The sequence below is a fragment of the Psammomys obesus genome, unplaced genomic scaffold (assembly GCF_907164565.1).
Source record: "Psammomys obesus unplaced genomic scaffold, mPsaObe1.curated_primary_1811, whole genome shotgun sequence".
Taxonomy (NCBI): Eukaryota; Metazoa; Chordata; class Mammalia; order Rodentia; family Muridae; genus Psammomys; species Psammomys obesus.
Genome location: NW_026596040.1, coordinates 36037379 through 36059347, shown reverse-complemented (window position 1 = coordinate 36059347; position 21969 = coordinate 36037379). Strand labels below are relative to the sequence as shown.

Here is a 21969-nt window from a genome sequence, read left to right as displayed (position 1 = left end):
TCTCTCTCTCTCTCTCTCTCTCTCTCTCTCTCTCTCTCTCTCTCTCTGTTAGTCTCTGTTTCTCTCTCTCTTTCTCTGCTTGACCTCTCTGAGCCTTTATATCCCTGACTGCCAAGTGGAGCTTGGAGGCAAAGGGACCCCCCCCACCTTGCCAGTCTCCAGTATACCTCGATCTGTGGCTCCTCCCTCATGCCTAGGTAGTATGAGAAACTGTAGGTATGCCAGGCAGGAACTCTTCCCTTTAGACTCCACTAGTCCACGCCAGCTGCCCAGGATGGAATGACAGCGCTCCTGGGCATGTTCTCCACGTATTTACATGTCCAGTGTGCAGGGTTGACGTTGCTTATAAGCAGGACTCTCCCCAAGCTTGATGTTAATCTATAATCCTATATAATCATAAGGCAGTATGCCAAAGCCACCCTTAGAATTTCCCCCAGGCCCTTCTTTGAAGTCTAGAAGACAATGAGCTCTTTGCATGTTTTCCCTAAATACTTCCAAGGTAAAGGAAGGGTAAAATTGCATGGGGGATTTGGCCGTAGGACTAGGAGTGAGCTTGTGCTCAAGGCTTGGGCTTGGCACCCTCATCTCCGGGCCTCTCAATGTCCTAGAGTAGAATGCGGTGACAGCGCTAACTGGAATTGGGAAAGAACCTATCCCCTTCCTGTAGCCATTGTCTATGTACCTGACCCTTATGGGTGACAGGGGAACACTCAGCTCTGGCCTAGGACTCCACGGGAAGCCCCCCACTCCCCATTTGTTTTCATGGAATCTGCCCCTAACCAAGAAGGATGAGGTGACATTAGTGGCCTTGGCACTGCTGCTTTTCTCTACAAGACCTTGGACTGTGCACTCAGTCCTGGCCTGAACAGCTTCCATACTTGAGAGCTTGAACATGATGCATTCTGAGGGCTCCTTCTGGTCTCCCTATTCTTCAGGTCTGGAATCATAGCATTCTCCTTCAGTGGAGATTCATTTGTTCTAATGACTTTCATCTTCTGGTCTGATTAGATGGGCAGAGTCTAGCTTCTCATGCCCTTCACTGGATGTTGTCATGGGAAACGTGGTCTTGGATACACTCTGTTCTTTTGCAAAATGATTCATGTCCTCTCTCTCTCTCTCTCTCTCTCTCTCTCTCATCACAGGGCTACCACCCAATGCCCCATGAAGTAGAGATTGCACACACCAAGAAGCTGTTCCGGAGGAGGAGAAATGACCGAAGGTAGGAAAGACTCTTATGAACGCTATCACTTGTTCTAGCTGCTTGGCCAGTTCTTACACCTGTAAACAAAATGGGTACGTAGAGGTGACATTAGCAGTAAAATGGGCCTGTGCGTTTCTGTGCTTGGACCAGGGACTGGGTCCCCTCAGAAGACCAGCAGAGTGCCACCATCTCTACTCCTTCCTGGGAGCAAACATTGCCCAGGATTTGAGGAAGTGTTCTTTCTGCCACCCAAATCTCCTCAAGGAATGGAGCCCACGGCTGCGTGCTTAGAGGCATGGCCTCCAGGAGGCTCCCCAAACTCAGAAATGCAGAGGCGTTCCTCTCTCTGCTCCCATCACTGGGAACAGTCCTGCATTTGAGCCACACTTGGCAGTGAACCCCACAGTTTAGAGCTTTAACCAGGGGACAAGAAAAGCATGATGAGCTAGCCTGCACTGGAGCAAGCAACCAAGACACAGCAACCAAGAAAAGCGTGTGTCCGTGTGGTAGATGGGGCTTTCTTACGTGGAAAGGTCTTGATAGGTCTTTATATCAAAAAGGTCTTCTTGATATAGTTTAAGTGAAAAATTCCAGGTACAGAATCATATTGTGCTCAGCCATTTGTGTCAAAGTGGGGAGTGGGGTTTTTTTATTTTATTTTATTTTATTTTTTGCTTGAATGTGCAAAAAGTATTTCTGTATGGAAATCTTAAAAAAAAGAAGAAGAGCAAAAGCGCTTAATGCCTGAGAATTGAAATCAGGTGTTTCCCTATAGGGAATTTATTCTCATACAAAGGTGATGGCTTCTGGTTTTACCTTCAGTGAACAAAGAATGTCCTTTAAGAGACAAGAGTCAGCCAGCTGACCTCAGAACCCAGAGAGCACCACAGATGGAGGTGCTGGGCTCCAGCCAACCGGGGCCTCTGACCCCTCACTCCACATGGAAATCCTGAACCAGGAAGTAGTGGATAAGCAGAAGATGGATGCCCAGAATGCCTGTCGTCCAGTAGTAGATTTTCTCTTTCTGAAAACATTCACAGGGGAATGAGTACCCAGCTAACTGGGAGGCAGGCTGTCCTGAGTCAGGACTGGGAATCAGCAGACACCAGAAGAGGACACTGAGCTGAGAGTTGGGCCTGCCCCTGCCCCTGCCCCGACCAGCCTGCCCTGAGCCTCCTCTCTGCTCTGTAGCATTTACACAGGACAAGTCTTGGGTCCTGGAATTTGTGTAGAGGAAAGAAATGGGGAGTACCCTTCAAAGGAGAAAGGTTTGTGTTTGTTTACAGTCAGTGTTTTTTACATGGGCCAGGAAGGAGTCAGGAAGAGCAGAAGGCCTTCCGTCCTTCCTCCCCAGTGTGTGTCTCAAAGATGCCAAGACTCTCCAAGCTTACAAATGAGAAGGCTTCTCTGGGCCAAGGCACTGGCATCCAGGTCAGCCCACATGTCGCTTTTTGGGCCAGGTCACCATGCTCCACAGGCGTCTCCTAGACGGGGCAGGCCTCCGGAAACGACATGACCCAGGGACGTCGGGAGGGCGTGTGCCTGGTCCTCCCTCCTGGCATGGGAGGACCAGGAAGGTGGGCCTCTCCTTATCCATGCTTATGGTTGTGAACGTGCTGGGTAGCTCAACACACCTCAAGAAGGGTGTGGACCGGGCCAACATCCAAAGAAAAGCCAGAAAGATGATAAGGAGACAGAAAGTGTGTCCTGTGCGGAGGGCTGGAGGACCAGGTCCAGGGTAGAGGATAGAACATCCACATGGTGAAACCCATGAAAGATTTACATGGGAGGACTGGCAGCCATGTTTACAGAGAGGGAGCTTTGTGTTCACTGGAGTCAGACTGCAGTTACAGGTAGCAGATACACACAGCTAAAGTATAGACAAGGAAGCAGTCAAGAATAGAACAGAGCCATTTCTCACTTGGGGGGAGTGCCTTGTTAGAGAGCCCCCACATGGTAGAGGTTTTTAGGACAGAGCAGGCAACAGTGTGGCTGAAAGACTTTATTACCTAGAGGCTGGGAACTCCTGTGGTGATTCTGGTAATCACAGATTGACTATGAAACATTACCAAGTCAATCCCAGCTCTCCCAGAGATGGCCTTCCATAGTGGCTTTGTGAGATACAAAACCTGTATACTTGACACTAGCCTTGCTAGCATCTAAAGCATAAACCATGCTTAGAAGGTGCCACAGCAAGATGACCAGAGTCAGCTATAGCAACCAAGGAACACAGCCAGTGCCTACGTAATATGTCAGATCTTACAATTGGTCATGAGCAGCGAAGTGGAAAGCCACATCTCCTGATGTCCTGTGACTCACCTTGGAATGCCCTCAGGAGTCTTTGGCCTTTTGTCTCCCTATAAAGTGGCTGGAATTGGGTCTGATAGCTGCAGGCCCCATGACACTTTGCTCTGCCTAGAACTGAATGGTACCTCCCAGCAAGAACAGTCATTCTCAAAACTTGGACCTAACATCCCCATCCGCACAGAAGTCTGCCACTTGTCCTACTCGTGTTTGGCTTCCCAGGTGTCTCTGTGTACCCTGATGCTGTTCTCGCCCCTGCTTCAATGTGGAGGCATCAAGGAGCTGAATCATGTGGCCACATAGGCATGATGCCCTGAAGATAGGAGCGTTGCTTCATTTTGTTAAAGATTATTCTGAATTATACATGTGTATGTATATGTGTATATATACATATATATATACACACAGATATATATGTGTGTATGTATATGTATGTGTGTGTAGGTATGTACACGTGTGTGCTGGTGCACATAGAGGCCAGAGGCATCAGATTCCCCTGGAGCTAGAGTTACAGACAACTGTGAACCTCCCAATATGGGTTCTGGGAACTGAAGTTCAGTTCCTTTGCAAAGACTGAGTGCAAAGTGCTGAGCCATCTCTCTAGCCCCTCGGATACTTCATTTCATGAAAACTATGTTTTCTTTAATAAAATTGGTCCACTGCCAGAGAGCCTTGTACAGGCTCATTCTTGTAAAGCACTTGAGTGGTCTTAGCAGCAGCATGCTCTCCAGGTCAGAGAGCCTTTAAGGGGCACAGAAAGCATTTCCATGTAGATACTCTTCTCATTACTGCCTTGAAAGTCTAATCTTATAGTCGTAGCATCTCCAAGCCCAGGACGGTAGATAGGTAGAGCCCCTCTACAGAAGCAAGCTAAGGCTCTGCTCCCCCTTCCCTCAGGCTGCTTTTGGGGGCTCTAATTAAAGTTAAGTTGTAGCTGTTTTTCACCTGCTTTGCAAAAAGGATTAACATGAACAACTTGGAGGTTTTCCCCTTAAGAATTTTTCTCAAAATTTGGACATTTGATAGGCATTTGCTTGCTTTTTGGGGAAGGGGGTAATAAAACATGTCAGATGTCAAACAAAGGTTATATATTTGAGGATAGAAATGGAATGAATAAATATCCCATGCATTCCCTGGGAGTAGCATGGTTTTGCGTGCTCAGTCTCTACCAGGTTAGAAACGGACAGCTAAGAAGGTTCCACCTAAAGCTCTCTGCCCAACCCCAACATCTAGGAAGAAGAGTTTCACTAAGGGGCTGAAGTCCTGGCCCATAGCCTCTGCTTGCTTGGCGGATTCCCTTATCCCTGTGGAAGGGGAAGAGTTCTTCAGCCCTCCTCCCACTCCCCATCCTCACTCCCCCCCACCCCCTGCCTTGTTTCAAGAAGTGAACATACCACTATAGGGAACAGACACTGCACTACTGGAAAGCAGACTCCAGGGTGAGGGTGCTTTGGAAGCATGCTGTTAGGAAGCAGCAAGGGGCAGCAGGCTCAAGCAGAGAGGTTGAGCTCTGGGCAGACTTGGTGGGATGGTCTGACCCTGCAGGGAGTTCTGAAGCTGGAGGAACTTCAGACAGTTGACCCAAGATGGAGCGACCATGCAGAGCTTTCTGTGCCCTGTCCCTTGATTATCAGAAGGGGGCATGGTCTCAGGGTGAGCAGGACTAGGGCCATTTCCATAGAGGCAGCCAGAGGGCTGAGAGCAGTTTCTGATAGGGATGTATATTGAGTGCCCTGCCATGGAGCACTGTTAAACCCCATCCTAGTTACTTTTCTATTGCTGTGACAAAACACCATGATCAAAGTACTTGTAAAAAGAGTTTTTGAGGGGCTTATAGTTTCAGAGGGTAAGTGCATAACCATCATGGCAGGGAACATGGTGGCATGCAGGCATACATGGTGCTGAGAGCTATGTCTGGGTCCATAGCACAAGGCAGAAAGAGAGAGCTATTTGGAAATGGTATGACCTTTTGAAACCTCAAAACCTGCTCCCAGGGACACACCTCCTAATCCTTCTCAAACAGTTCCACAACCTTGGGATTAAGTATTCAAATATATGAGCCTATGGGGACCATTCTCATTCAACCCTCCCCCCTCCAACATAGAACTGTTCTCCATGTTATGTTCTGTGATCTGGATAATACCAAAAAGCAAGGCCGTTGCGGTCAGGGGCCTAAGGTGGAGTCACCACAGTGGCATTCTATATGCAGAATTAACCAGATTGTTGTATATGTCTGTATGCCATCCTAATTATGGTGTAGAGGGGGCATGAAGGGGGATGGGGGTCATGGAGAAGGGAGACCCTAGAATGATCCTCTTTTGGAGTAATGATTAAACTACCAATGAAAATCACGGAAATGGACGTGTGAGGGAAAAGAGAAGCCACAGCTAGGCAGATGATGGGCTAGGGATCCCCAGTAGCTACCCACAGCTCCCTAGAAGCAGAGGCAAATGTGGGGCTCAGAAGCCACCCTGTGGTTCATAAGAGGGAGAAGCCACTGCCTACTTGCTCTGAAGATCCCCTGCCTAAGTCATTGAGAGTCTCAGAAGACTACATAGACTCCAAAGCCTGGCCTCTCAGCAATTAGAGTAGGACAACCAATAGAGGCATTCATGGTCTTCTGCATGATGCCCACCTGAGCTGCCAGGAGTCAGGAGAGCCCTTCTTCAAACTGATTTGCTTCATTAAGTGAGGTCTCAGAATGGTTAATGTACTCTGAGCAAAGCAGACAGACAGGAGGAAATAAGAATACCTTGGCCGTCCTGGCCAGCGTCAGATGGCCCCACTGCACGAGAAGCCGGAGAGCAAGCTGTCCCCCTGGGGTGCAGAGCTGGGCTGCCTGCTGGACGCAGCAGGGCAGTCATGGTGTCTGTCCTACAGCTGACCATGACTGTGGCATGGTGTCCTCAATCTGTGGAACCAGCTAAGGCTCTAATCTCTTCCCTGCTTCCTCTGCCTACACAAACTCAGATCCCAAGAATCAGCCATCAGCTTTGATTTTGCAAGCACCTTGTAAACACTGCCTGTCACTGATAAAAAAACAAACAGGACATCAGGAATGGGAAGCCATTGGTACAGCATAGTTACAAATATACTAAAAACCAGACAAAAACATCAATTCTATGCTTTAGAGGGTTGAATTTTGTGACAAATGAGTTATATGTCCATTTTTTTAAAAACTTCTGAGGCAAGGTCTCCTTGTGTAGACTCACTGAGCCATAATCCCCCTGCCAGTTTTTCTCAGACCAGAATTACAGACATGCACTACTCATCTTTGGGGGCAAACGTTGTAGGATTTTGCTGCTGTTTGTTTCCTGGGTTGTCTTGGGGCTTTGTTTGTTTGCATGATTAGAGAAAGCCCAAGGATGATGTGATAGGAAAGGCCCCTTGTAGCCCTCTTTAACTCTTGGTGTACCAAGGGAGTGACACAGATTTGGTCTGGCTGTGATCTAGTCTATGAAGCTATCTAGCAATTAATATCACTTATTTTCTTCTAAACCATCTATGTTTGCAAGTCTTCTTGGGGAAAAAGTGAGATCTATATTCTTTAATTTTTGAAATTTAAAACTATATACATGCAGCCTTAATTTTTCTCCATTTTCTATCAAAAATGGCTCCTAAGATCATAGAGGCCAGGACATCACTCAGTCTGTCATTTACTTTGAGCATTGCTGCAGGAAGCCAGTGGGGTAATTCAATCTTAAGTCCAAAAGGCAAGAACCAAGTGCGCTGATGCTTTGACAGTCAGTCATTGGCAGACATGGACTAGGTAAATAATTTGAGTTGCAGGCTACACAAGATCCCAGCCAAAGTCATGCAATATACCATCCTGCTTTTCTTATTTTGTCTCTTATCCTGATCATGTGGTTTGTCTAGTGCCATGCTTTTAATATGTGTGTGCTTTTGTGTGTGTGTGATTTTGCTGTTTGCGTGGCTCCTGAGTAAAGTGCTGGAGATTTGTGTAGTGATTGTAAGTTCAAGTTCCTTGTTGGGATAGATAAGGAAGTTGTGGGGAGTGGGAGCACAGATCTGTTTCATCCTCCCCAGGATACTAAGTTCAAGAAAACTGGACGTGCCTTACAGAAAGAGTGAATTTAATGCTCTTCATGTAAGCAAGACTTAGTTCTGCAATGAGTTCAGTGCTAGCAGGTCAACAACATAGACTAAGTAAGCAGTCTCTAGGAGGCTGAAGAGATGGCTCAGTGGTTGAGAGTCCAGCCAGCATTTCCAGAGAGCCGGATCCAATTCCCAGTAACTACACGTGGCTTACAGGCACCCTGTAGCTCCAGTCCCGGGGGATCTGACTCCCTCATGTGGCTTCCACGGGCAGAGCATACATGAGGTGCACAGACATATATGCGGGCAGAATGCCTATGCGCTCTAAAAGAAATAATCCAATGTAAAAATAAATAAACAGTCTTAGAAACAGAAACACAGGTATGAAAAGAGTTTATGTATTGATGAGTTGGTGAAAATGTGACCAGAGGAGCAGTAACTCAATGTACTTGCAGTGACATTCTGGAAAGTAGCCTCCTGAACAGCAAGGATGAGATAGACTTACTCCTTAAAACAGGGTAGAGAGATGCTGAAGATGAAGGGCATGTGGGGAGCCACAGGATTTGGGGCATATTATTCGTGGTGGTAGTGATAGGGCCGGGGGGGGGGGGGGAAAGGAGGAGACACTTTCCACCCTGCCTGTCACAGGCTTGGTTTTGCTGCTTCGTGTGTGCCATCCGGGGATGACGCTGTCACCAAAGCTCTCGTAGACAGCTCAGCCCCATAGTGACTGTCATTGCCATCCTGTTGTCAGGAGCTGGGGAGGCTGTGAGACATCCGTGCTCACATTGCCCACGGTTTCTCTTTCTATCTCAGCGAGGAAATTGCCCTCATTAAGTCCCTGCTAAAGATAGATAAGAAAATGGGCCAGGCAGACCCCACCTGGCAGGCAGCCCTGTCAGATTGGGAGCAAAATGAGTCAGATAGGAATTATTTTCAGGATGTCTCCTCCTCCCCGCACGCCCACCCTCACACGGGCTCACTTGGAAAGAACGGCTCGTTGCTTCGAGCCACATGTCCGGGTCCTCATGGTCCTTGTTAGATTGAAACGGAGCCCCCAGGCATTGAGCAAACCATGACGTGTCACACCGTCCTCTAGAGTGCCGTTGCCTCACCAGTGCTCCTGGTGCCAGCCCTCCTGTGAACCACGTGCCTTCCTGGATCCCTTTTCTGCCACTCTGCTTTGGTGTACACTCCAAGCTCACACTCCCAGCTTCATGCGTTATGAGGATACGGACCCCTGGGAACCTTGTCCTATGGAAGGAAGAGTGTGTCCCTAGCTCAGAATTCACAACCACATAGAGGCCAAACGGGCACAAGAGGCAGCCTGCCATACATTTGGCAGGCTCCCTTAGCAACTGTTCCTCCCACTGGGCAACAGGCACCTCCCAGTACTGTGTCCACAGCTAAGGAGCTGGGCATTACTTTGGTCAATCATTCTTACCCCTTTTGTTCAGCTTTCGGAGTTCTAAAGAGCAAAGCAGGGATTGCCAGGATCAAGAAAGGCAACTGAAGAGGGACCAGGGGTCATGCCTTGTAGCCTGGGGATGGGAGGGCTTTTGATCGGGAAACTAGCCATAGACTAATGCAGTTCCAGGTATCTATGGCCAGGACAGGATACAGAGGACCCCAGGAACCAGCCACCAAGTTTGCTTTAACTATTCCGGCTCAGATGTCTTAGTCATTCCTTTTCTGGAAGACTGGGCATTTATGGATTGGCTCACCAGCACTACCTCCAACTCTAGCTCCTCCACTCAGGGCTCAAATAACCAAGCATCAGTCAACCAAATCATTTCAGCCTTCCATGGGGGACAGCGTCCATGGTGGATAGCCAAGCCTTTGGCCAGGCTCACTTGATTTTTAAGTTCAGCTCATCTGCCATCAAACAGGAGTCTTGGGTTGGGGGAGACACTCACCAAATTTATTCTTCTTGTTCTCAGGGTCAAGGATGCCATTAGATTATATGTAGGACCAGGTATATATCCTCAGAAAACATGCATCCTTCTTCCTCTTCTACTGTGAACATGGAGGAAAAGGATGATGGACCAGGAGCTCTGGAGTCTGGTCCAGGACCCTTGCTGTCTGTTCTAGGAGCCCAACTTTTCTGCTGTGAAATGTGATTTTGAGTCCAGCTCTCAAAAGTACTCCAGAGTGCGTGGCACAGATAAAAACAGAGTCTTCCCAGATCTATTCCATTCATTAACCATAGGATAGAAAAGGCAGAATTGAGAACATTATGGAAGCTGGCCCAGGCTCCCAGGAAAAAATGGCTAGCATTCTTTCCAGAAGGTTCTAGACAAGCGGAACACATCTCTGTCCCTGTGTATGCCTTTCCTCTCTGTGTCTAGTCCAGTCTGTACGCTGGCACCCAGCTGTCCTGAGCTATGCCGTCATGTTCCTTGCATCTGGTGTCTAAGATCTGACACCACGGGGGAGCATCCTATTTGCAGAGGTGCCAGCTTGCACATCTGTAGGTTCATCTGTGGATCCGCTGGATCTAAAGGGGTGCCATACTGCAGATCCTCTGGTTCTGAGGGGTGACAGGCTATGGGCTCATGGATTCTAAAGGAATACTGGGCTGTCGGCCCACTGGTGCTGAAGGGGTGGCGGGCTGAAAATCCACTGATTGTAAAGGGGTGGCAAGCTGTACATTCATTCATTGTATGGCTTTTTTTCTTCTGGGTCCTAAGATAAGCCTGGCCCACCCTCAGCCCATGCCAGAAGTCACTCAGCCACCCCATGAGCACTTCCAAGGCTCACTATATTAAGAACACTGTTTTGAGCCTTAAACAAATATTAGTTCATATAATCTTTCTGACGTCCCGAGGAAGGGTGCGCTATTTTTATTTCCATTTTGCAGATGAAGAAAGTAACTTGTAGAGGGAAATAAGGGAGCTGGGAGGCCTAACTTCAGAGCCTGTGTCTCTAACCAGTGCTCTGATCTTAATCTTCTCCTCACTGCCCCGTGTCCCCATCCTCCCTGTCCTGAGTCCTTCCCTGCCTTTAGCATAGACCCAACTAACTTGTCATCACACATTCAAGATGGGACCTTCATTTTCAAATGGACTGAAAGAAGGGCTACTCTTGCCTCATGGCAAGAAAGGAATGAATGAAAAGACTTCAGCCAACCCCACCACACAATCTAGTCGTCTGCAGCACTAGGCCAGTCCTGCCTTCCCTCCACTGAATGATTCATGAGTGGGCATATATTGGAAGTTTCTGTAGTAGACCAGAGATTTTTTTTTCTTTCAGGTGATGGCCCCACCCAGTAGGAGGCCCAAGAGAAGGTAACATGAGTTGCAGGAAAATGGACAGCCCTGAAGTGAGGGCTTCCTCCTGCTGCCCTCGACCCCTAATCAGGAGGCCCAGCCCAAGGCTTGAGGGTGCATTCCACTCACCGAGGCTCCCTAGCAATGACCAGGCCACAGGTTTTAAAAATACCAAGGAGCCTTCCTGCCTGGGTCAGCATTTACCCTGAGCCCTGGGAGTTATTTCTGAATCTTCCCAGTAACTTAATTTTAGCCACTTATTCCAATCCATGTGTTTTAGGGATGCCAAAGTGGCCTCTGTTACGGTTTGGAGTATTTTTGGGAGGGCCTGGTTTCCAGAAGTGATGCAGGGGCTCAATTAGGCAAGACACCAGCAAACAGAAATAAAGTAATTCAGGAGAACAGGTCCCCAGAGGTGACGCCTCTGTGTAGCATGCGCGGGAGAAGCTAGGGGAGAGAGGTCAGCAGGGTCCACATGAGTGGCTGCTTGGGCTCTCTGAGACTCTGTGCACTTACAGAGATCTGAGCATCCGCTGAGCATGAGCAGGATGCAGCTTCCCAGCCTTCCCTGGTAGGCCTGGACAGACACAAGGTGGTCCAGCACGAGTGGTCAAACCCAAGCCAGTGGGAGGCTCTGTAGGCCCACCTTGTAAGTGGACAGACACCCAGGTTCACAGGCAACCCATGGGAAGCCTGAACATCCTTGTTGTCGCCACACTCATAATGAGCTGTCTTTGGATGAATTACATCAGCGGTTTGTTACTTTTTCCCTCCAGTACCAGGGACTGAACCTAAGGCTAACCCAAGTGATAACCAAGTGCTTCACCACTGAGCTACGTTCTCAGCTCTCTATCTACTAAGTTGCCTGGGTTTGCTCACTCGTGCTCCAGGCAGGCCTTGAGTTATGAGCATCCTCAGAAGTGTTCGACACAGGAAGTATAGGCCTGAGTTGTTCATCAGTTTTCAAATAGGCCTTCAGAAGCCCTGTCAGTGCCCCTTACAAGAAGCCCAGGGCCTGCTCAATCTACCTGCTGCAGCTCTCCCTGCCTTCCTCGGCTCTCCTCACCTGCCTTCTCACTTCCATCTTTATCTATCAGGCCCCCATCTTCTCTTAGATCCTTAAATAGACCTGTCCTGGCTGGACCCTTCCTGGGACTCCTCTTCCCAGGCTTCCTCTGCTGGAACCTTCCATTGCCACCACTCTTCGCTCTTCCAGTTCTCCTCTGCCCTTTGCTGGTACAGTTCCCAGGTGTGTCAGGCCTGAGGACCCAGTAACGGACAGGCAAGAGGCCTGAGAGCACACAGAACCCTACCAGTCACATCCCAGAAAAAGCACCTCAGCCCCCACATCCTCATTCAACTCCCTTGAGGACACCATTACTTCAGAACTGCAAAGGATTCAACCCCCGGTTCTCCTGTCAGTGTGAAGTATGACACTGAACTCAGGAAAGGACGTGTGTGAAGACTGGACACTAAGATGATTTTGGAAACAGAACAGATGAGCTGGGGCTGATCAGGAAACACCGTGACTCTGAACCTGAGGCACAGCCATGGCGCATAGAGGCAGGGCAGGGTTCCTGGGGGACCAGAGCAGGCAAAAAGCAGGCTTGCCTGGCGTTGTTGATGTTAGAGATGGTGGAGATGGTGGAGTCGGATCATTAGGTTCCCTCTGCTAGAACCATGTGGGCCAGCACCTTCTTGAATTCCTCATCCCACTGCCTCTCCTAAAACATCAGGGAAATCTCAGACCCTCTTTCCCGGCCACCCCTGCTATACTTTGGGTTAGCTGACTGTAAGCAATTGAGGACCATCATCCCACCTCCTTGTGGTGAGAAGGGGAATGTGCCCTGCCCCCTTCTACTGCAAGCAGCTCCCTGGAGCCCCCTCTCCCCTCCCCCACCTTACTGCTCCTACGCCCCTATCTTGGGAATCGGCCATCAGTGGTTAATGTGGCCTTAATGGATCACCCAGGCAGCTCTCTTTGTGTTTTCACTTACACCTTCAGTGGCCACCCAGAGTTAAGAGAATGACCTATTATTTGTGGTGCATTAATGAGACCCTCCCGTGAGTGGGGTGCTGGGGTGAGAGGGCAACATTGACCGAAAGCAGGATTTTGAGTTCTTGAAAACTGAAAACCATCCAGCTTGAAACCAACACACATTTTACCTGTACCTTCATTGTCTGGGAGCCACACAGAGTGAGCGAGCCTCTGCAGGGCCCACATTCCAGCCCCATTCCTAGGCGGCCTCCTGAGTGTGCTGAGCTGTCTAGACTCTGAGCTGTTTGAGGTCTGTTGCTGGATGAACAGCCCCAAGGCAGAGCTTCGCCTCTTTGAAACAGAGTGTCTTCTCTCAAAGAACCCATCTCCTTCCTAGCTAGGCTTTGCAGTGCAGATCAGACAGTGCCTGGAAAGCAGCTTCCAATGTCAAGGACTTAGACGAACGTGAGAACTCTTGTGTTTGTGTCTGTATTGTACTCATGTCTATATTTGTAGGTATGCGTGCATTCTCTGTGTGTGTGTGTGTGTGTGTGTGTGTGTGTGTGTGTGTGTGTGTCTGTGTGTGTCTGTGTGTGTATCTGACTGTGACTGCTTCAGGACCCTGCTAATCAGCATTGCCAATGATAGTTCACTGAAAATGGAACAGAGGCCCAGACTGAATATTTATGTGGAAGGGTATCTATTGCTCCATATCATGTAATTCCCAAAGTGTAGAACTTAGCTCCGCCAATTTTCATAAACCTGCACAACTTCGGAGGCTGAGAAACCAGGAGTGGCTCACCCAGTACACTCTGGCTCGGAGTCCAGCTGCCATTCAGGGAATGTGGTCATCAGCAGGCTCGGTTGTGTGGTATCTGTTTCTTGGTTTACCAGGTGATTGGCACGTCTTGCTTCCTCCATAGCTCTGGGTTACAAGGCAGGCCTCTTTATGCACACATTCATGACGTGTTCGTGGCCGCAGTTAACTCTCAGAGAATGACCCTAGGGAGGAGCAGATGGACGGACAATCAGGCGGAAGCTGCAGCACTGTATTCTTTGAGACTCATTTTAGAGATGGTGCATCATCCATCTTCTACCACCATCTCTTGGCCAAGAGGACAAATTCTCTGTGGTGTAAGAGGAAGTTCCAAGGGTGTGAACGTCCAGGAGGTGAGAGCCATCTGGAAGGCTGACTACGACAGCCCACCTGCCTCCCTGAGTGACTCATCCTTCCTCCATACAGAATACACTTGCTCCTCCCACTGTTACTATCAACTCAGAGTTCAGCCTCCCATTAGTAGAAGCCATGTGCAAGATACACACGGGGCTCTTCGGGAACAGTTCTTTGCATCTGGTTCTTTCCAGGTCTGCCGCCTTGTGGTCTAAAAGGACTAGTTAGCTGGGCCCCTGCATACACATCCCCAGGATATAACGTCAGGACAGACATGGTCACTGGGGCAGACACAGGGTCATTGCCACAGACACCCATTCAAGCAGGGGAAAAACAAGCAGCACATAAACCATTTGTCTATATAGCTTTTCTGTAGTACAGCTGGGCAAATGTTGGAGCTTCCTCCATCAGCTAGAGTCCTGCCCTGTTCCTGTCAGGAGCTGCTTTACATGGCTCTGGCCCCACCCTCTGCCATGGAAACCTCATGTTATTGCAGCCAGGATCAGTGTTATAGCATGGAGATCGCTCATGTTATTGCAGTCTATGATCACTGAGTACTCTGGGTCATCTGTTCTACCTCCAAGTCGCCCCTCCATGGTCCCCCCCACCCCCTGCCGCCCAGCTTCTGAAAGATGACGCATATTTGCAATTGAGTTATTTTCTCAACTGGCTTCCTATCTGTAGAACTTGAGATCCAATGGCTTCTTTTCATACTGTAGTCTCTGGCCCTTCTGGGGCTGCTGATACAGTTCTTTCAGAAATGAGGTCGGACCTTCTGCGGAGCCTGCTGTTTTCCACAGCACTGGAAAAGCTCGACTTCAAGTCCCTCAAAGACTTCCTCTCATCTTCTTTGGTCTTCTGCAGAGGGGATGGCCTTCAGCTTCTTGGGGCTCTGATGTGTGGCTGGGAATATCCGAGGGTGGCCCTCGAGGATAGTTATAGGTGCCTCCGTTTCACTGAACTGTGCTGGGCAGTGCCACCTTTGATCTTCCCAAGGTCTTGATGAAATCCCATCCTCCTCCACCTCGTCTTTGGACACTGCTTTCATGAGTGTGCTGGCTTCTGATCTTTACCCAGGAGTCATTTCCTGATTTTAGCATCATCTACCATCTGGTTAAGTCTAGGACACTCTTCAAAACTAGCAAGTTCTGGTTCCGTGTGCATGTGTGTGTGTGTGTGTGTGTGTGTGTGAGAGAGAGAGAGAGAGAGAGAGAGAGAGAGAGGAAGAATCCTTTTAACTTGTCTAGATCCTCTCATCTTACTGTACTCATCAAGAAGGAACCAGACAACATCTTCAGTGCTTGGGCTGGAAATGTTGAGGCAAGGTCACTGTACCTGGTGGACATTTATTCTTTTTCCCCTCAGCATCTCTGATATTGCCCACTAGACCCCTTCCTATAGTCTCTGTGGCCCTGTCACTGGCCATGAATCCTCACAGTGGTTTATCCCAAACTCATGTTTCTCCACAGAGCCTACACTCTTCACGAACATGCAACTTGAAACCCTCATTTCTGCCTACTATCCAGGCCCAAGACATCCCATGGCTGAGATTTCACTGCAGCAGAATCTCTAGGCACAAAAGCTGCATTAGTTATCTCACACTGTGTAACAAATTAGCCCAGGAATTAGCAGTTGTTACCCCCACAGCTTCTGGGGGTCAGGGATCCAGAACACCACAGCTGAGTTCTTCTGGCTCAGGTCTTGTGACTCTACAGGCACCCTGTCAGCCAGACACCACACTGTGCCCTGCCCCCTTCCATCTTAAATATGAAACTTCACTAAAAGCTTTAAACGGTTGAAATTTTCTGTGTTTACCTTGCAAACTCTCTGATGTGACTGTTGGTTCCCCATTGGCTTCAGGCTGCAGGCTTCATTTCCTTGCAATTGGGCCTCTCTACAGGCTGCTCATGGCTGAGGGAAGAAGGAGAAGAGAAAAGACAGCAGAGAGGGAGGGAGGGAGGGAAGGAATAGAAGGGGGAAGGAGAAGAAAGGAGGAAGAGACAGAGAGAGTATGTCAGAGGTAAGATAGAGGAGTGGGGGAGATAGAAATTACCTGGTCTGCTGAGGAAAGCAACCTATTACCCCTTCTGCCTTATTGTATTAAGCACACAGAACTGCCCTCTACAATGGAGGAAAGGGCTAAACAAGCATGTATCTAGCATGGCGGTACAGGGCTATATGCCAACTGTGGTGATTTGAATAGGTGTGGTCACCAAAGGTTCATGTGTTCAAATGCTTGACCATAGGGGGTGGCACTATTAGGAGGTGTGGCCTGGTTAGAGTTGGTGTGTCACTGTAGAAGTGAACTTTGAGGTCTCCTATGTTCAAGCTATGCCCACTGTGGCACACAGTCTCCTGCTACCCGCAGATCTGGATATAAAACTCTTAGGTCCTTCTCCAGCACCACGTCTATCTGAACTCCAGACACGCTTTCCGCCATGGCAATAATGGACTAAACCTCTAAAACAGCCCCAATGAAATATTTTCCTTTATAAGTGTTGCTGTGGCCATGCTGTCTCTTCGCAGCAATGAAACACCAACTAAAACACCAACACTGAGGAGAAAGAAGCATGACAGCAGAATCTCAAGTTCTAGGCAGCCTGAGAAGCAAGAGATCCTGTTTCAAAATGTGATGACGTTGGGACTCAAGAAATGCCCCAGTGCTTAAGAGCATGTGTTGCTGAGTTTGTTTCCCAGCACCCATGTCAAGTGGCTCACAACTGCCTGGGACTCCAGCTCTCGATTCTGAGCTCTGTGAGCACCGGCACTCGCATGCACATGCCCACACAGCACACGCATGTGCGCACGCGCACACACACATACACAATGCAAAATAATAAAAAGTGAATCTTTAAAATCAGCAGTGTAGAGATAAGAGCCATTACTACTACTTAGGGCTCCTGATAGTGCCCTGCCCCCTCCCATCTTAAATGTGAAACTTCACTAACAGCTTTAAATGGGTTGAAATTTTCTGTGTTTACCTTCTGTTCAACTTCAGCTCTCTGTAGGAACACCGTTCCTAACCAGCTCCCGGCTCTGTACCACCATCCTCCCCATCATGGCTCATTTCTACATATCTGCAGTGGAGCATGAGCTAAATCTTTCCTCCCTGGAGAAGGCTTGGAGCTGAAAGATGTTGTTGCCTGAGCTTTAGAACAAATTCATCCCTCAGGGGATGCAGCAGGGGTTCCAGGAAAAGGGAACTCTCCAAGCTGTGAGCATGTGCACGCACACAGGTACACACATACCACACACACAAACACAAACTCTAGCGTCTCAATGATTACGACAAGCTGCACTTTTAATTGGAAGCACTCTGAAACACTGGAATTTTGTCAGACACTGGTAGGGAAGGCTGCCATGAGTAGATGGGAAAATTTTAGAGTGTTAACTGTGCAGATAATGATGTCTTGCCCCGTCTTTCTCAGAGTGCCCTGAAGTGGATCCAGGAGTCAGGTAGGGTAAATGCTGGTGTCCCCACTGTGGAGGAGGAGTGTAAGACTCAGAAAGGCTGAGCGACTAACTAGGGACCTTACAGAGCTGAGTTGGTCTCAAATCTCTGAATGTGCAGTCTTCCTTCCATAGAGTCCCTGGAACACTGGCCTTGTCCAGGGGACATACACTTTACCACTTCGGTGTAAGTGCCCTGGAGTTGTGTGCCAGTCGAGGTGCGGGGTCCCGCCTGGGAAAGGCCAGCCGTTGTGTGGTTGCGTCTGGGGCACAGCAGAGAAGGCGCTCAGCCTGTGCACTCCAACAGGTGTGACGAGAGGTGGTGAACTACCACAGTGCTGGGTGCCGGCGGAGACAGAAGGGGCTTCTTTCACTCTGCCCTTCCACTCACTTTCAGGGTTTCCCTGGCAAAAGCACTTCAAGAGACTCTGTCCTCAAGTGGAGAAACTGGGGTGCAGTAATAACCACCCTCGCCTTGTGTGCCTGGTACAGTCACCAAGTTAGCTGTCACCACCTTTGCCTGCAGCCAGGCCACATTTAGCATGGAGCTGGTGACTGCTGCAGCGGACGGCACACATGTAGAGCACTGTTGAGCCCTGCACAAACTCTCCCAATGACCCAGAGAGCAAGCAGGGCACAGTGTGTTTGGGGAAGGAAGGGACAGCAAAGTTGGAAAGTCTGGGCGGGTCTAGAGGCTGGTAAGAAACAAGGCCTTGAATGAGAATATACATAGCTGAGAAAGAAACAAGGTGAGGCCCGCCTTGGGAGATGAGGAACTATTCCCAGAGACGAGACTGAGGCTGGCGGACAGTGCCGATCCTCCTGGGCATCCAGAGCCCACAAGGGCTCTACTCTCCTTTCTCAGGAGCTGAGGACCAGGTGGCAGGACCCTGAGACCCTTCTGTGGGATGTCACTGAGAGTGGAGTGTAGAGCTTAGCTCATGGGTGAGGCCAGCATACCCTTCAGCATGGGAGAAGCACCCTGGACATTCTGAGGGCTAGAGCACATGTGTGTGTGCATGCACACATATTCAACACACACACACACTCACACACACACACACTCACACACACTCACACACACACACACACACACACACACACACATATACACACACTGCCCTTGGGTCCTCCTGCTGTGGTCCTGAGCTCTACATCATTGGTTCTCAATATGTGGGGCATGACCCTTGGGGGGGTCAAAGGACCCTTTCTTGGGGTCACATATCAAATATCCTGCCTATCAGATATTTACATTCTAATTTGTACAGGTAGCAAAAATTACAGTTACGAAGTAGCAACAAGATAATTTCATGGTTGGGGAACAGCATGAGGAGCTGTGTTAAAGAGTCACAGCATCAGAAAGGTTGAGAACCGCTGTTCTACCCTGAAGTAGGTTTCCCTAACTCTCTAATGCCCAGAGAATAAATATTGCTCAAGACACATCACTAGTTCAAGGACTCAAAAAGGGCTATTTGGTGCTGGTAGGTAAAGGGATGTGTAGATGAAAGTCTTGTATGGAAACTGGCCACATAACCCAAGAAACCGGACTTCCAGGTTCAGTTAGGTTGGGGCCAGGAACTCTGATGTCCCTATCACCAGCTTCTGTTCCATTTACAACAATCATGGCGGGTGATTCTGTGGGTACCTTCTGTGCTGGACACCTTAGCCGGATCAGGGACCCGCACACTTTATCTGCGAAGGCCTCTTTGTGAACCATCGGCTCTCCTCTGTCACCACTGCTCCATTCTGCTACCGTCTGGCAAAGGCAGCCTTAATGATCCAGAAATGCACGCTTTCATTTGCAAAACAAGCGGTGGCTGGATTTGGCCCACAAGCCACCGTTGACCAGTCTCTGGTTTAGATGGTCACAGGTCAGTAAAGCATCTGCTCCACCCTAGAGCTGAGGAGACCAGGTGCCTTCCTGCCTATCACACGTCTTGAGGCAGACTTCAGCTCATCTGACCTAAGAGCCATTCCCAGAGGCACACATTTTGAGACAGACTTGGGCCACCCATCTGGCCAGAAAGCTGTCTCCTAGGGCCACATTTTGATGAAGAGGCTTCAGAAGGCCTTGCCTGAGGCCATCATGGGATGCTTTAAGGCATCAAGTTCTTAAGGGTAACCAGTAAGGTCCAAGAGGAAGCAACTGGCCTTGCAAGGCATGAGGAAGAGTCTCCTTATCCTATTACCCTGAGGTTAAGATGGTTTGAGGAGAATAGGGGAAAGGGCCTACAGGAAGGCAGACAGACAGCCAAGAGGGAAGTATTGCCTCGGGAGCTGGCTGACTACTACTTCATGCACATGCCTGCGCTGCCTCCAGGCCTCACTGTGGAGAGGCCTGCTCCACAGCTGTAGCATAGGCCACATGTGTCTCCACAGACATCTATCTGTATCATAAGAGGAGGAAGAGGGGGCAGCAAGTCATTTGAGAGGTACCAAGGTTCTTATGGATTGAGCTTCCATTGATGGTGCAGACTGTTTAGGCTAAAAATTCACAATCCTCATGCATGTGATTAGCTGTAGCAAGCCAAGTGGACTGCAGATAAAGAAGGGGTTACGAGAGGCATACAGGAAGGCAAACTGTGAAAGGCTGGACCCAGGTGTAGTGGACAATCTCCTAATGAGCCATAGAGTCCCTGCCCTCCTGTCTGGGGAGACATCCATTAAGTCCTCAGATCCAACCACAGCCTGTGTAGCTGGAGCAGACCAGGCTTCTCTGATGGCTGCAGCTCCCTGAGTAACCCGCTGACTCTGGGGCCAGGAGCAGGGCTCCTTGGGCCACAGATGGAACCCAAGCCCAGGAAATGGCATGGAAGGAATAAGGACTCTTGGGATGGCAGGAGAACAGGGATACATCTCAGTGGATGTATCCTGAGCCAGGATGTATCCTGGATGTCCTGAGCCAGGGATTGGTATCTAAGGGCAGAGATGATGCATTGTACCATAGAGCAGTGTGGCAACTTGAGGGGAAGGAAAATTATGAGTCTGCCTGGCTTTTCACATGGCCAGGGCAAAATTCAGGAATAGTGTGAGAAAAGTTACTTTGCTTGGTACCTTCCAGACCAAAAAATTAGTAACCCTACTTAGGCTAGGCAGACTCCCTTATGATTCCCCCAGCGAGTTGTAACCAATGCAGCCTTTCTTCAAGGCATCCCCCCCAGTCTTAGAGTCCTCTGTGCATTTACTGGAGTCTTTCTTATGTGGACAGATAGCAAGCTGAGGTCCCATACAGCCAGATGTCCCCAAGTAGTACTATTCAGCGAAGCCACGTAGGACAAGCCAGTTAAGAGCATCTTACTCTGTCCTCTGAGCCTGGCTGAAGCCCAAAGTAGGAGTAGCCAGCAGAGGCCCACATTAGGCTGGCTGGAAAAGAGACCACAGGCCCTGCCTGAGCAACTTTACAGCATGGGCCTTACCTCTGTGGTCCCTGGAGTGATAGGGGCCCTGTGCCAGTCCCTTTGGAAGTACATGAGAGTCCCAGGAGCTGGCCAGGAAAGGAAAAACAGTGCTTCTTGCAGGCCTAGACCTGGGCCAGGCATTCAAAGAACATACTAATTACAAAACAAAGTAAAACATACGGAAAGGTCCACACAATACCGTACAGCTATGTGAGTGCTCATGTATACACGCATATAAATATACATGGGTGTGCATGCCTGCAGTTATGTATTACTATGCATGTTGTATATCTACACATGCTGTATGTTTAAGTGTGTTGCTGTATGTGCATGTATGTATGACTCCATAACCATGTGTGGGTATTGTGCATATGTGTGTACTTTGTATGTATGTGTGTAGCATGCAAAAATAGCTTTCTGAGGGTTACTGTGGTCAAGCAGCTTACCTAACCTGTCCCACCAGTAAGCTGGGCAGAGGGCAGGGGGCTGATGACTGCTGATAATGGACAAGACAGAGGCAAAGATCCAGGCAAGACTTACTGCCTGGTGCAGCTCAGGGGCAGCAGGCAGGCTTCCCTGGCTTCAGAGAACCCTTCGAGGGGCTGCAGAGGGCAAGCAGGTCAGGGAGGTGGCTGTGACCACAAAGCAATCAGTCAGAGCCACGCACCAATCTGCCACACTGCCTCCTATGCCCTCAGCTTGGGCGTGCAGGAGGCATGCTCATGGGAGCCTCTTCCCAGCCTGGGCAACAGGTACAAAGGTCAGAAGCCCGGAGCCTTGGGAGGAGGGCAAGGAGAAGAAGAGGAGGCTGGAAGCTGCCATGGACACTGGGAGGGGGAGGATGGGACACCACTCAGACCGTGTTTCTGCCACGTCCTGGAAGCTTCATATCCGTCTAGAGTTGGAGACACACGCACACCCATTCTCCCCCTGGCTAGGTAGATGACAGTGTGCGGAGTGCTTACTGGTGATTCGGTCATCCCCATCAAAATAGACCGTGAGCGGAACGAGACGCCCACCTCTATGGTCGGGAAGGTGGATGGCTCCATGCCTTCTGAGAACCTGCCTTGAGCCTGCTGTGGATGCAAGGCAGGGCTAACAAACAGGGCCTAAATGTTTGCAGAGGGAAGATGGGCAGAGGG

The 21969-nt window shown here is 49.4% G+C and overlaps 1 protein-coding gene across 6 annotated transcripts in view; it reads left to right on the top strand.

The window, feature by feature from the left end:
- The window catches only part of Ctif (cap binding complex dependent translation initiation factor), a 241383-nt gene that overhangs the window by 120273 nt on the left and 99141 nt on the right, over nt 1–21969 (top strand). For all 6 annotated transcript variants that reach the window (XM_055622607.1, XM_055622606.1, XM_055622609.1 and 3 more), the window contains exon 7: nt 1143–1219. In XM_055622607.1, coding sequence (XP_055478582.1) covers nt 1143–1219 — 77 coding nt within the window. The remainder of the gene's footprint in view (nt 1–1142; nt 1220–21969) is intronic.